At 42.4% G+C, this 14229-nt stretch overlaps 1 protein-coding gene across 1 annotated transcript; it reads left to right on the top strand.

Annotated features, from left to right (window-relative positions):
• Positions 1-763: 763 nt before the first annotated feature.
• Positions 764-10648, top strand: ACOD1 (aconitate decarboxylase 1). Its single transcript, XM_065423436.1, has 5 exons — positions 764-823; positions 3665-3826; positions 5247-5336; positions 7909-8114; positions 9681-10648. The coding sequence occupies exons 1-5, from the start codon at positions 812-814 to the stop codon at positions 10630-10632; spliced, it is 1422 nt and encodes a 473-aa protein (XP_065279508.1). The 5' UTR covers positions 764-811; the 3' UTR covers positions 10633-10648.
• The last annotated feature ends 3581 nt before the right edge of the window (positions 10649-14229 follow it).

Genomic DNA, 14229 nt, shown 5'->3' with positions numbered 1-14229 from the left:
CCTTAAATGCAGGGGACTGGACTAGAGGACCTACTGAGGTCCCTTCCAATTCTATACTTCTATGATTCTATGGAATGAACAATGCCTGCCCTTACCTGGGGAGAGGAATCCTTGTCTGGGGTGCAGCAGCCCACTTGGGTGCAAGGGGGTAATACCCATCCCCACTGCACTCACTGTGATGACTCAATCTGAAAAAGGGTAGTTTAAATGCAAACAGCTGTCTTAATGCAACATTCTGGATGAGCTTCTAATTGCACAAAGCTCAGAGTACCAAGTTACATAAAGTACAAAGCCAGAGGAATATAGCAGGACAAAACGTAACAGGATTATGTAAATTATGACTGTACCCCACACAGGACCTGATTCTCCTCTCACATGTTTGACAGTAATGTAACTGCACTACTTTCAAGTTGAGTTATTCATGATTTATGCTGGTGGAAGTGAGATCAGGATAAGGCCGACACACATTAACTGACATCTTCCATGGGCTCCAAGCGTAAATTACCCCAATTTATACTCTTATGCCCATATAACAATGTAACATATGCCAATTTGCACATGACGTATGAACTTGCCCCACACAGTGCTGTAACCAGGAGTCTCAGCAATTTATGGTGTGGAGGAAGTTAGTCAAGGAAGACTGGAAGTTATGAAAGGGGGAAATTTCTGGGTAGAGAAGGAAGTGGGTGGGTCAGGGTGACAAGTACAGAAGCCCAGAGCTATTTGTATATAAAGAAAGCTTCCTACTAGCTTCCCCATTGCCGTTCCTTTGATAGCTTCACTCCAGGGACTAGTTGTCATCCATTGCAACATGTGGGCAAAGGTATTGCTTTGTTTTTCTGCATTTTAAGTCTGTCTCTTCATTTTAACCTTTTGTATCTTTGCTGTACATTCTTCAGTAGGCTCGTGTGGGGCCTGTAGTTCATCTGCTTTAAGTTTCTTATGTTATTTAACAAAGAAAAAAAAAAGATGGAGAAAATCACACAGATTTGATACACAAAAGTGTATTCCTTCTTTGTTCCATCAATATATTAGCCAGAGTGAATCCTGTTTTTCAGAGACATGGATTTCTGAGAAGATAGTGGGTAAGAGGAGTAATCAGGGAGCTGCGGCTGTTGGGGGATTTTGCTCTGTTGGTGTAATGGGGAATTCTGCTCAACTGAATGATTTAATCATTATGCTGTAAATTAGACCCATCTTGGAAAACAAGGAACCCAAATCAGAACTATTTTTTGCAGCATTATATTTCACCTTTCCTTTTTAAAGTATTTTTAGTGACTATAACTCTTGGGGAAGGTACCAGGTTGACAGCCCCGGCGAATGACGTACGCTATTTATTCTCAAAACATCAGGTCCCCAGAGACAGCAGCAACGGAAGCCCATCCACAACACCCTCACAATATCAGTCCTTTTCTGGAAAGAACACCTCGAGGGTTGAAAAGTGTCTGTGCATTTTATCACTGGTCTTTTCTACTACGACTGACCAACAGGGTCTCAATTCCTACCACCTGTCATGATGGTTTCTGTGATACAGACAATTGGCCTCCAAGATCTGGACTGATACCACCAAACTAGTTTCACATCTATCTGGTAGTTATAGCCCCCGTTGTCAGAGTATCTGAGCATCTCACTGTCTTTAATGCATTTATCCTTACAACACCCTTGTGAGGTAAGGAAGTGCTATTCATCCCAATTTACAGATGGGGAACTGGAGCACAGAGAGACTAAGGCCCAGATTTTTAAAGGTATTGAGATATTGCTCTGCTCAGCATTACAAGGTCCAAGTGACTTAGGATCTGTCTATACTGCAGCCAACATTGTAAATTCTAATTCAGGCAGCCATGTGTGCACTAGCTTCCATCACACTCTATCTGTGGCAGTGTGGGCAGCTGGGTATAGGAGGAACCACGAAGAGCATCTGTCCCTCCGATAAAGTGCATTTTTTCAGAACTATTGATCCCGCTCTGAAAAGTATACATCGTAATGTGAGAATTTCTATCTGAAGTACTGTAATAGCACTGAGATGCTATTGACCTAGTGGCTCATGATGGCAGCTGCACCTCCATGCCTAGACCTCTTGTATCACCCAAGGTTCTATCCTCACCCCAATCCAAGTTAACACTGGGGGGAGATTCTGAGGTGTCACTGATTTCAGTGCCAGCAATAGCTGGATGAAGCCAATCTCTGCTTGGGATGTTGAAGGAAATGCAAACAACTCCTACCTCTCCCAGTGCTAGAACCAGATTAATACCTGAATTAAGACTGAAACTAAACCTGGGCAAGATAGAGATGATGGGCTGGAACCTCCACTCTGCTTATGCAGTGCAAAGTGAACTTAGACAGCCCAGAGAAACCCCCTGGAGAATTTGCTAGGTGTAGGGAGAATCTCCAGCTGGTATAAAGCAGGCAGAGGGGGCTTTACTGTCTCCTGCACAGGCTCTACCACCCACTAATGACACTTCCTCCACCAAAGCTGCATTGTCTGGCATAAATGGAGGAGGGGCCATGTTGTGGGCAGGGAGAGGGTGTGTTGGCTGAGGGCAGGTAAGGCGTAGGTCAAAAGGAACGAAGGGGTCAGGTGAGGAGATCTGCTGGAGTGAGGTGCTGTTGCACCTGATTCTCTGTTAAAGTTACTCCCCCTGCAGCCTAAAGGTATGCCAGGGTTGGACAGAGCAAAATCAGGGAGCTGACATCAGATCCCTGTCAGCCCCCCAGTCTGTCCTGCACCTGAGCTTTGCTTGGGCACAAGGGAGAATTGAACCCATTTCTGGGATGGGGGGGGAGTGAATATTTTGAAGAACCAGCCAACATCATAATCTCACCCTCAATTGAAAGGTCTGCCCTAAAGATGGCACGCAGGCTTACAGACTCTCTGTTATTAGATGCACAAAGACCAACAACTACTAGAAATTCCTCCTTCCATCTAAAGCTAGTCAAGCAACTATGTTCTAGTTTGACAGATGCAGACTTGACCACAGTGATTTATGCAATCACAACTGGTTCTCTTAACCACTATGGTGTACTGAGAATGAAAGCAGGGTCCTCATCACCTCAAGGATTAAATTTCTATTTCGTCTCCATAACTTCCCCACAATAAAACCCATCACCCAATAAAAATAACTAACTAAAGGATATGAAAGGGACAAGGTGGGTGAGGTAATATCTTTTATTTGGCCAACTTCTGTTGGTGGAAGAGATGAGCTTTTGAGCTCCACAGAGCTCTGCAAAACTTTCACAAACAGAAGTTGGTCTAATAAAAGATATTACCTCCCCCAACCTTGTCTCTATCCTGGGACATACATGCCTACAACAACACTGCAAACATACATTGAAGTTTGACAATGAGAGAAAGAAGGAAGCAAGAGTGGGTGTTGGAAGGAGATGGAGAAAGAGAAATAAACATATTCCTGTATGCTCACTGGAAAAGAGGGGAAGTGAATCAAAGCTCAGCTAACTTAAACCTTTGGTTGACTTTATGTAATTTGTGTAAGTCAGTCATCTACAAAGTGATGGAGGCAATATAAATTATTGGTAAGTAAAGCCAGAACATTAAAAGTGCCATATTTTAGACTTGAAAGAATAAAAGCAAAACAATTTAGTAGAAATAAAATGTTGGAGTTTTTTAATGTTTTCTTTTAAATTAAGACCTCTATTTTTTCCCCAGACCGTCACTGAAAATTTTGCTAATGTTATCCATGGTTTGAAAGCGAGCCACCTGACAGATCTAGTCATTCAGAGAAGCAAACGGATGATCCTGGATACTCTGGGAGTGGGGCTGCTGGGTACCAGCACGGAGGTCTTCCACAAAGTTATACAATACAGTAAAGTAAGATCTTTGAACTTCACATTATAGAAAAGTTGTGGCTAAAAGAAAATTGAGGAAAAAGTAAATTTAAGATATTAAGGAAAAATTCCCAGTGGTGAGCTCTATTAGATGGTGGAATAGTTCCCTTGGAGGTAGAGAAGCTCCATTGCTTGAGTTACTTAAACTTACGCTGGACAAAGCACTAGAAAGTATGCTATATGGTAAATCCCTGCACAGCAAGCAGAGCATAGACTAGATAACCTACCAGGTCCTTTCTCTCACATCTGAGATTCTAGGAAAAATATCAGCAAAACAAACAATATTAAGAAGACTGTTCTAAAATGTTATAATGCACAGGATACAGGAATATTAAATACACAACATTGTTAAGGTCATTTCTATTATATAATATTCTGCTGTATAGAAACTTTGGCTCTGGTTCCCCTCCAATCTCCTTTCACTTACACAAGGGAAACTCTTTGCACTTCACTTCCTAGCATAAATGAGAGGTGGTTCGAACCTATTGTTTTATTTTAGAAGACCATGGTGGGTTAGGATTGTGTTCCAGAAGTCTGTGTGCAAAGAGGACCTTCCCAAGCTGACTTGGACTTAGCTGCCTCCTGGCACTTTGCCCTTTCCTTGAATCCAATGGAGGCCTCTCTGGTGGTTCAGAGATCCATGTAGGGGGAGGGACAGGGACTTGATGGGCCAAGGGTGGTGCAGGTTGTCCAGAAGCAGGAGGCCACACATTGTTCACCCCAGCATCCAGGGGAGATTGCAAGGAAAAGCCTGAGTCTCTCATTTTTCCCAGAGACTCTTTGCATGGGGGAATGTCTTTCAAGGGGATGGGGAAAGACCCTGGGAGTTGTGGCCGGTGGAGCTTGATGGAGGAGATACCAATGACTAAAGACACTATGGAGGCACAGAATTTACATACTGATGGCCCTGGCCTCCTGTGATCCCCTGAGATCTACAGGGTAGAGGGATGGGTCCCATGGTTTAGTTTGCAGGACAGCAAACTTTCTCACCACATCTCCTGATTGAACACTGTAGTGGAGTCACAATGAGGCAACACTCTTGGGGCTTTCCTCTCCCATGGGAGGGTGCAAATTCAGTCCCAAAAGGTCAGATTCTGATGTTAGTTACAGCAGCATGGATGCAGATTAACTACATTACTAAAACTAACTCCATTACCAAAATATTCTGTTACCTTCAAGGGAATTACTCTGCATGTAATTTGGTAATCTGGTGTTACTGTGATCAAAATCTGGCCCTATGTTTCTGCACCCTTTGGTTATTCTGATTATTCCACGGATTTAATCTCAACAGCTGGTAAAGATAATTGCCTTATAAATAATGAAAACAGTAAGAATGAGGCACAATGTATTGTCTTATGCTTGAGTTCAGTATTTTGCAGTAAATGCTATCAAATTACTCCCAGATCTACCGTTCAGATGCATCCAGCACGGTTTGGGGTCACTCGGATTTCAGACTTCCTCCTCTGTATGCGGCTTTTGTGAATGGAGTAGCTGTAAGAAACATCTTCTTTCTCTATTCTACATCTGCTTTTATATGCTATATGCAGTGATATTTTACATTTATTTTCACTACATTTGTTAATTTACTTCATCCTTGTGGCTGATGCCAGATTTACAGCCACTATAAAACACCCCTAGACTGTCCTACCAATGTGCCTCAACTTTATTCCAGGGACCAATTTTTAAGGGTGAAATAGGATACTTCATTGTCCATCTTATGACACTTATATTGTGGTAGTATGTAGGGGCCATAATCAAAGGTGAGGACCCCATTGTGCTAGGCACTGTACTTACATGTCACACAAAAAAAATCTAGCTCCCATTGATTTCAATGAGACCTAGATTTCACACACAGCAGGCAATAATATAGAAATACATTATACACACACACTGTATCATAGCAATCACAAATATATACAAGAAAATATTCTAATCTTCAGTCACACATGTTGAGAAAAACTATATATTTTGTACATACTTCATTTTATCAATAAGTAATGATTGGCTCCTCAGAAATTTAGCCCAAATTCAGACCCAATCTGAAGTTAATAGCATTCCACTTATACCAGATTTGAATTAGACCTATTTTGAATTATACAAAGCTAGTGAAGGTGCCAATCTGGGGAAATGGTATATTAGGAATGCCCAAACTAGTGTGACAATGAGGGCATAAGTCAAATCAGACCTCTCATTTCAAATGGAGGAAAAATTATTTTTGAAATGACACTTAGCACCCCTAATGGTCTAGGAGGTATTCAAGTATGACAGTTAATACATTCAGAATGTCCAAATCCTATATATGATAATTCCTCATGCCTCAAAGTCATAGGTCAAACATAAGACCTCACTGAACATCAAAGGAAAATTGCTTTACCAGTAGCATAAGGTATAACCTTCAGCTCCCATTAGGACAGGATGTTTTCATAGCTGACCTCAAAACTCTTCAGGGCAGGAACAGTGTCTACTTCTGTTTGTACAGCATGTAACACAACAAGGACCTGACAGGCTCTCTGTGTTACCATAATGATAGGGGGCATTGGTAGTGACCCCTGTATTTGGATTGCCTGACATATTCCATTATAAAAGATTCTTGCCACCTTTCTTGAGATGGGCTAATACAGCCTTTGTCTGCAGCAGGCCTTTGGAATGTGGCAAGGTAATAGCCCGCAAGCAAGAAAAGTGTCTTTTGTCCCTTAAATTCCATCCAGGTTTTGCTGAGATATAAATTATTAAAAACATCCTTTCCCTGTGTGGCTGAAGTTCCTGAGGGAAAACTTTGGCAGCCTGCCAGAATAATAACTGAAGACACAAACATTCTAAAGTACAGGACTCATGCTGCCGCTAAAGCAGCAGCAACAGCACAAACTGTACCTGGGAATACCTGTGAGCTGCCAGGGCAGCTGGAATGGGGTTGAGGAACCAGGCTAGACTGCGTTGGACCCTCCCCTCCCCAGCCCCAAATGCCCCATGAATGCAGCACATGACCCTACGGGGCTAGTGGCCCATCCTAACTCTGGGATAACAGCCTTCTCCTGATACCAGCTGTTGCTCAAGTGGTAGAAATCTGTTGTGAGGGGCTGAAATCCCACTGATTATACAAGTTGGGGAGGTTGCTACAGTTACACATAGCAGGTTTTTTTCACCTTTTCCCCAGACCTAAGCAATTACATAGAAAAGGCTACATTGTTTAGAATGCAAAGCCAAGCATTCGTGAGCTAGGAGATGCCAGATTTACAGTTGCCCATGCCATTTTAATTCTAGCCTTTATTCATAAACATGATACAGTCTTTCAGTGCATGGTCACATACTATTCTCATACCAGAACTCTGCCTCCTTCAGTGCACAGAATGAATTCACAAAGGGACAGAAATACGATTGCACAGGCAACTGTAAATCTGACATTTCCTAACTTTCAAGTGTTTTGAAACTGAAATAATATTCTTTTGGTATGTAATACAAATATTACATAAATAATGTCTGCATTCATAAGCCTACTTCTGTTGTCACTTAGGGCTGGTCTACACTAGAAACATTTTACTGGCATAGCTATGTCAGTTAGGGTTGTGAGGTTTTTATAGATATACCAGTATAAGCTCTAGTGTGCAAGCAGTTATATGTGGAGCCCATCCCGATACTGATATAGCTTATTTCACTTCTTGAACCAAAATAAGCTATGCCAGTATAAGTAATTTTATACCGGTATAACTATGCCCTCACAAAGATTTTTTTTTCTGCTTAAATTATACCCATATATTTAAACCGGCAAAGCTTTCTAGAGTAAACAAGCCTGTAGAGTTATATTGCTTTAAAGCTGGTGAAATCAAGCCCCCTCTCTGCAAAAAATATATATATAATATATTATATTCTCATTTTTCATTATCATTTTTGTGCATAGCTCAATAAAAAGAAAGCATAAGTAAAAATAAAGATTGTCCTGAAAGAAAATTAAATTCTTCAATGTTTATTTATATTTAGTTAAAATCTTTTCATTTGGGATTAGTTGATCTTGTCAGCGCAGACAGTGACTCTCTGATTACAAATCGAGGCCTCTCTCTTTCCCACAAGGTTCACTCAATGGATTTTGATGATACATGGCATCCAGCCACACACCCATCTGGGGCTGTGCTTCCTGCTCTGCTTGCTCTATCAGAAGTCCTGCCTCAAAAGCAAAAATTCTCTGGCCTCGACCTGCTCTTAGCTTTCAATGTAGGGATTGAAGTACAAGGCAGATTGATGCGCTTTTCCAATGAAGCCAGCAATGTTCCAAAAAGGTACGTAAAAGATATTTGAAATATAGTATTTGGGTTGAATGGAGATGCTATATTTATTCATTTTTTAATATAATTAAGATTAAGAGGTGAAAGCAATGCTCATTTCCAATCTCCAATTACTCTATCAGAAACCTCTCCCGAACTGCCTTTTTGTGACACTTTTTTCAAAGTCTGAATAAATTAATTTCTTTCATAGCTAGAGACAACTGGTCACTATCATCTATTCCACTTCAGGATTCAAAGTAATGAAAGTTGCACAGCTAATCTAATTTTCTATGCGGTTCCATCCAGAAATTCAAAAAACAAGAATTGAAGCCAATCTTTAAAAACAAAACAAAAACACTCTATTGTAATTTTTGCCTTTTAGAAGCACAATAAATGGCTTTGTCTTTTTAGTGTGGGGGCACTGTTTGCTGTGCAGTCAGTGAGACATTTGAAAAGACTCCATTAGCCTTTATATTGATTCAAAATGGTGAATAAAGAATGATGCTAGGGGGGAAAAAATCTCAGTCTGTCAGTTTTAATCGGACATGGGAATGCATCTGATCAGGTCTTAATATGCAAACAGAAGACCATCACTTGCTCCCACAAATGAGGATTCATCTCTCCCTAGGACAAAACTTGGGCTTAGTATAATCCCAGAGTAAACAGGCTATAGACTAAAGATGGCCTCAAAGCAGTTCAGGGACAAAAAATTCCCTTCCACTAGGATGTACGCTTTGCTGTTGCTACCACAGCCTTAGAGTTCTCTTGCTGCTCTGCTGCTCACTACACACGGAGTAGGGGAGTTAGGGGTGGATGATAAAACTGTCACAAAGGGCCACATTCACGCAGGTACTTAGGTGTTGGCCCTATGCACTGGGCTATTGGTATTCTGGAAGTAGATGGACACACTTTTTCATGAGAGATCCAAGCCTGTAGGCATGTTCTGAGAATGCCTATAGAATTGGACCCCATTGGCAAGATTGGATGGGGGGACAGACCTGGTTTGAGAAGTCTGCTTCAGGGCCTTGGGGCTTCTGCTTGCACTAGGGCTCCGTGCAGCTAATTAGCTGTTGGTGGTGTCAGGACTTAGTTGGCTTTTCACATGCCTGTCAGTGGAAATTCAGATGCCTGCAAGGTAAGTTGGCATCTGAGCAGAGTTTTTTTGAGAATGCCAGTGGTCCTCAATTTTGGTTAGATGCCTAAAGAGGCAGCTAGCCACCTCAGTACCTTGGTGAATCTAGTCCAAAGTCATTAAACCTGCCCTAAAGACTTTGTGTTCTTCCACCCCACAACAGAACTGTACTCATTCCACTGTGTTTGAAGGTTCTGAAGAGCTTTGCCTCTGCATTAATAATAATATACAGCATTTTGGTTCAACATCTAGGCAAAACAGGAGCTTCTCTGGAGTTAGGATTTAGGGACTGGACCCTGAGCTTTTAAATATATGTTGATTTATGATCGGATCCAACTCTTACTGATGTTAATGGGAGTTGGGTGAGGCGCTTACAGAGAGTTATTTCCTAAAATTCATGTCTCTCCCTCTGAAATCTGGTAATGAAGAGCTGTTTTTTGTTTTCTCAGGTTTCATCCACCAGCTGTGGTTGGTACCATAGGGAGTGCGGCAGCTACTGCTAAATTGTTAGCACTTGATCAGTTTAAATGTAAAGCAGCTTTGGCTGTTGCTGCTTCTTATGCAGGTGCCCCAATGGCTAATGCAGCAACACAAACCAAACCCCTCCACATTGGCAATGCAGCTAGGCATGGCCTGGAAGCAGCTTGCTTAGCGTCACTGAGTCTTCAAGGAAACAAACAGATCTTGGACATGGAGTCAGGGTTGGGTGCCTTTTATACAGACTATACCCCCGAGTTTCTGCCAACTTTACAATCTTATTCCTGGCTCTTGGATCAACAAGATGTGGCCATCAAGCGCTTTCCTGCTCATCTTGGAACACACTGGGTGGCAGATGCAGTCTCTTCACTGAGGAAGCACCTCGTGGAGAGTGATGACTCAGTCCCCATTAGTAGAATTAAGAGAATTGTTGTCAAAGTCCCAGATGTTAGATATGTGAACCGACCTTTCCCTAACTCTGAACACGAAGCCCGGCATTCTTTCCAGTTTGCTGCATGCACTGCTCTGCTGGATGGCAGTATCTCCGTTCAGTCATTCAGTGATCAGAACATTTCTAGGCCAGAGTTAAAGGAGCTGCTCAGCAAAACGAAGCTAGAGCATCCTGCCGATAACAAGCCTAGCTTTGATAACCTTTATTGCGAGGTGAATGTCACCCTTCAGGACGGCAAGGTGTTTAGTGAACGCTGCGATACATTCTATGGACATTGGAGGAAACCCTTGAGTACAGAAGATCTGAAGAAAAAGTTTCACTCCAATGCATCCAGCGTGCTCTCAGTGGAAGCTACAGAAGGCATTATAGAGACTGTGGATAATTTAGAAAAAGTAGAAGACTGTTTTGTGTTAAGTGCATTTCTAAAAGGGACACAGTCAACCAAAGTACTTTCAAAAATGTGCTTACCATGAAAAATAATTGACATTTATTGACATACATCCTTATAGTTACTCCTATGCGCTTAAAACAAATCCAGAATAGAAAACTCCTATCATATTGCACTCCTGTAACGTGAGCAGCATTTTAAGTCCAATATTGTGGCTCTAGTTACAAAGATTGTGTTCTGCTGTAGCTGTGCCTTGCCACTGGCTGGAAGGAAGATCCTGTGCTGGCAGTGTCCCCCTTGATTATCCTTATACCATTAGTAGAAAAGGCTCCACAGAGTACACTGCTGCTGTGGGATTCCTGCTACCACGTTCTCTGCTATCCTGGTGCCAGAAACAAAAGCCTCTTCCTAAATATCTTGCTTCTATTAGAGGATTTGGTAGTGCAGACCTGAAGTTTGGAGGGATAGGGCAGTCACTGCTTCTGGGAGGGAAGCAGTTGACAGAAGGTCAGGTAGAGAATAAGCAATTTATAGCTAAAATATATAAAAAATTCTATCTATGCCAAAAGAAAAACCCAAGACACCAAAGTTGTAGTGCTTGGTATTCTCCAAGAAACATTGCAATTTCCCCATCGAACTTGGTCTTGTATAAGCCGGGTTGACAATCACATCAATGGTAAACAATAAGATACCTCTTTAGTTTCCATATTTGGCTGCTCTAAAAACATAAGGACTCACTCTTGACAATCTGTTTCTTACTGTAGCCAAAAATTACACTCCTGTTTCGCAGTTATGTGGCGCTGGCTCTTTGTAACTCTGAGGTTGCCTCCACTATACCTTCCCTAACATCAGTCAAGTCACATTTCTCCAGCTGCAGTGTAGCTGACCAGACTTGTTAAGGAATGTATCCTTAGGATGCTTCCCTTGTCATTCATTGTCAGTACACAAGACTTGCATCATTGACAGGGACTGTCTAATCCGTCATTACAGGAAAGTTTTAGAGGGGGTTTTCACTTTTAAAAGGACAAAAATCAAGATTTAAATATTTTTAAATTAACATAACACCGTTACTAATACATCCTTGCACATTTTATACTGAAGTCTATCAAATCAGATTTGTCTTTCTCCCATACAGAAATGTATATTTTAAGTCAGTAATCGTGACAATGCAGGCAGATGGATAATATCTTGGTTCATGTGCTTAACGGAGCTTGTGCTTTACTGTGGAAGTCATGTGCACCATTTGTTTTCTGCTTTAAGGGACCAATTTGCATATTTGAGGATCTAAAAATAGGCATCTAGAGCCGTATTTAGGCACCTGTAATAGCATTTGAGTCTAGATTGCATATTTAGGTATCTACATTTTAAAATCAGGCTAGTTTAGGAGGAATGTTTGATACGCTCTTCATGTTACTGTTACATCTTGAAAAGGTGTGGATGGTAATGTGTCTGTAGTAATACAACTTTTAAAAGCTGTAACTATTTGTATGATTTTACTAAATATAACAACACTTTCTGTGATGTTTCAATTTTGTATATGAGCTATTTCTTCATAGGGGCAGATCTCTTCCACCCCTCAGCCACTTTCATATCCAGCCTGCACTGATCACTCACAATGTTATGCCTTTTGGAATTAAAGCCTGTGGTTAGGTAGATTTTGTTATGGTAGACAGAGGCCTTTCAGCATAGCTACCACCACATTAGAATCTAATCACTTATTATACTAAAAGAATGACCAGCTTCTGTGTATCTACAGTCGGCTCAGCTAGATGAGTGACTTCTGCAGGGCACCATACAAATGGCTGTTAGAGCACATATCACTAGTTACATAAGCCTGGATCCACAAAGGGACTTAGACATTGCAACACTGAGCGTTGTGGCACCTTTTAGGCACCTAGAAAAAAAAAAAAATCACAGGAACATCATGGTGATCCACAAAGCCCAAGTTGGGCACCTGGGCTCCCTGTACAATGAATTGAGGGAGAGAGGAACCTTAGAATGCGAGCCTTAAAAGCCAGCACACTAGGCCGGGAGCTGCCTAAACTAGGCAAGATGGCAACGAGAGGTATGACCTAAGCCCCTCCTCTCTCTCAGAGGGAAGCATCTATCTCTGCTTAGTAACCCACACACAGGAACCTGTCTCCTGGAATAGGGTGGCTTTGGTGCCTAAGCGGTTTCTTGAAGGAATGAGAGAGGTGCCTGCTTTGCTGGAGGAGGCAGCAGTAGCATCTCCCACCTTATAACTCAGTGGTTAGAGCGCTTACCTGGGATGTGGGAGAGCCTGGTTCAATTGCCCCCTCTCTGCCATGGGGAGAAAGGATTTGAACACGGGTATCCCACTTTCCAATAGAGTGCTCTAAGCATCTGAGGTGTAGGATATTCTGCTGTGGGGCTACTGTTACAGCTTCAGGGTAAATGCACCTGTGTGACCCCTCTGTCTCTGGAAGGCACCCACATAAGGTTTCCAGCTCCAGCTGTCACCTCTCTCCAGCCTGGTCATGGTTTTAAGGCTGCACAGCTCCCTATCTCATACCATGATGTGCCCAGCAAGCCACTCTGCTTAAGGGCCAGTGCCTGTGCGTTGCTTTCTCTGAGGGCTATGAACAGGGTGGTGCCAGCCAGTTACAAGTGACCACACTACTCCTTCTAAGCAAGCACCTTTGTTCTTAAGGGAAAAGCATTACAGAGAAAATTATTAAATAACAGAAGTTTCTATACACATGCTAAAAGCTTACTAGAGGTTACTAGTCTGTCTTATGGGTGCTTGAAGGCCAAAGGCCTTCCAACCCTTCTGCAAAGGTTGGGGCCCTTGGACAGAAGGTCCTGTCCATTTGCTGGATCAGAAAGAAGGTTCTGAGTCTGCCTAAGCAGGGCCTTTTTAAGGAAAAAGCCCTTCAAATTTCCTAGTCTCTGGGAACTCAGCTTGAACAAGTATCTGTGAACCTTTACTGACACACACTCTCTCTCTCTCTGTCCCTGAGGGAGCTGCAGTAACCCTCCTCCCAGAGAGTAACACACACTCAAATAATCCCTGGCCCACAGTACTACAATATACAACCACCTTCCCCCAAAGATACTGCATGTGGTTGCAATACTTGTCACAGGGCTCCTTCAATCTCTCGGTGAAGCTGTTCCTCTGTGGATAAATAATGAATAATTGCAGCAGGGGGCCTAGATCCTGGCTCTCCGGTGGCCCAGCTGGGTACCCCTACCTCCAAGCTACAAAGTCATTCTGTCTCTTCCTCTGTGGCCCAATGACTTTTCCACTGTAGATAAATACTTTACTTAATTACTGTATTTATCCACAGGGGAAAAGTCATTGGAGCAGAGAGAGGCGTGGTTAGAGCACCCACAAGGGAGGTGGGCAACCCAGGGTCCAGTCCCCCTTGTCCAATCACTCTCATTATTTATCCAAAACAGCTTTAACATGAGATTGAGGGAGATCCACATCAGAATAGCTCAGTGATTAGAGCACTCTCCTGTGAGTTAGGAGACTCCTGTTCAAATACTTTCTTCCTCTCAGGCACAGGGGGAAATCGAATCTTTGTCTCCCATATCCCAGGCAAGTGTTTTAACCACTGGGTTAAAAGGTATAAGGTGGGCACTGCCCTATCCTCCAGCTAGATTCTGAAAGGTGCTGATCTGGTAGGTGGCCTCAGCACACCTGGCTTGGCCCTGCCCA

Source organism: Emys orbicularis, chromosome 1 (assembly GCF_028017835.1).
Source record: "Emys orbicularis isolate rEmyOrb1 chromosome 1, rEmyOrb1.hap1, whole genome shotgun sequence".
NCBI lineage: Eukaryota > Metazoa > Chordata > Testudines > Emydidae > Emys > Emys orbicularis.
Note: the sequence above shows the minus strand (reverse complement) of the source record. Positions and strands in the feature narration are given on the sequence as shown.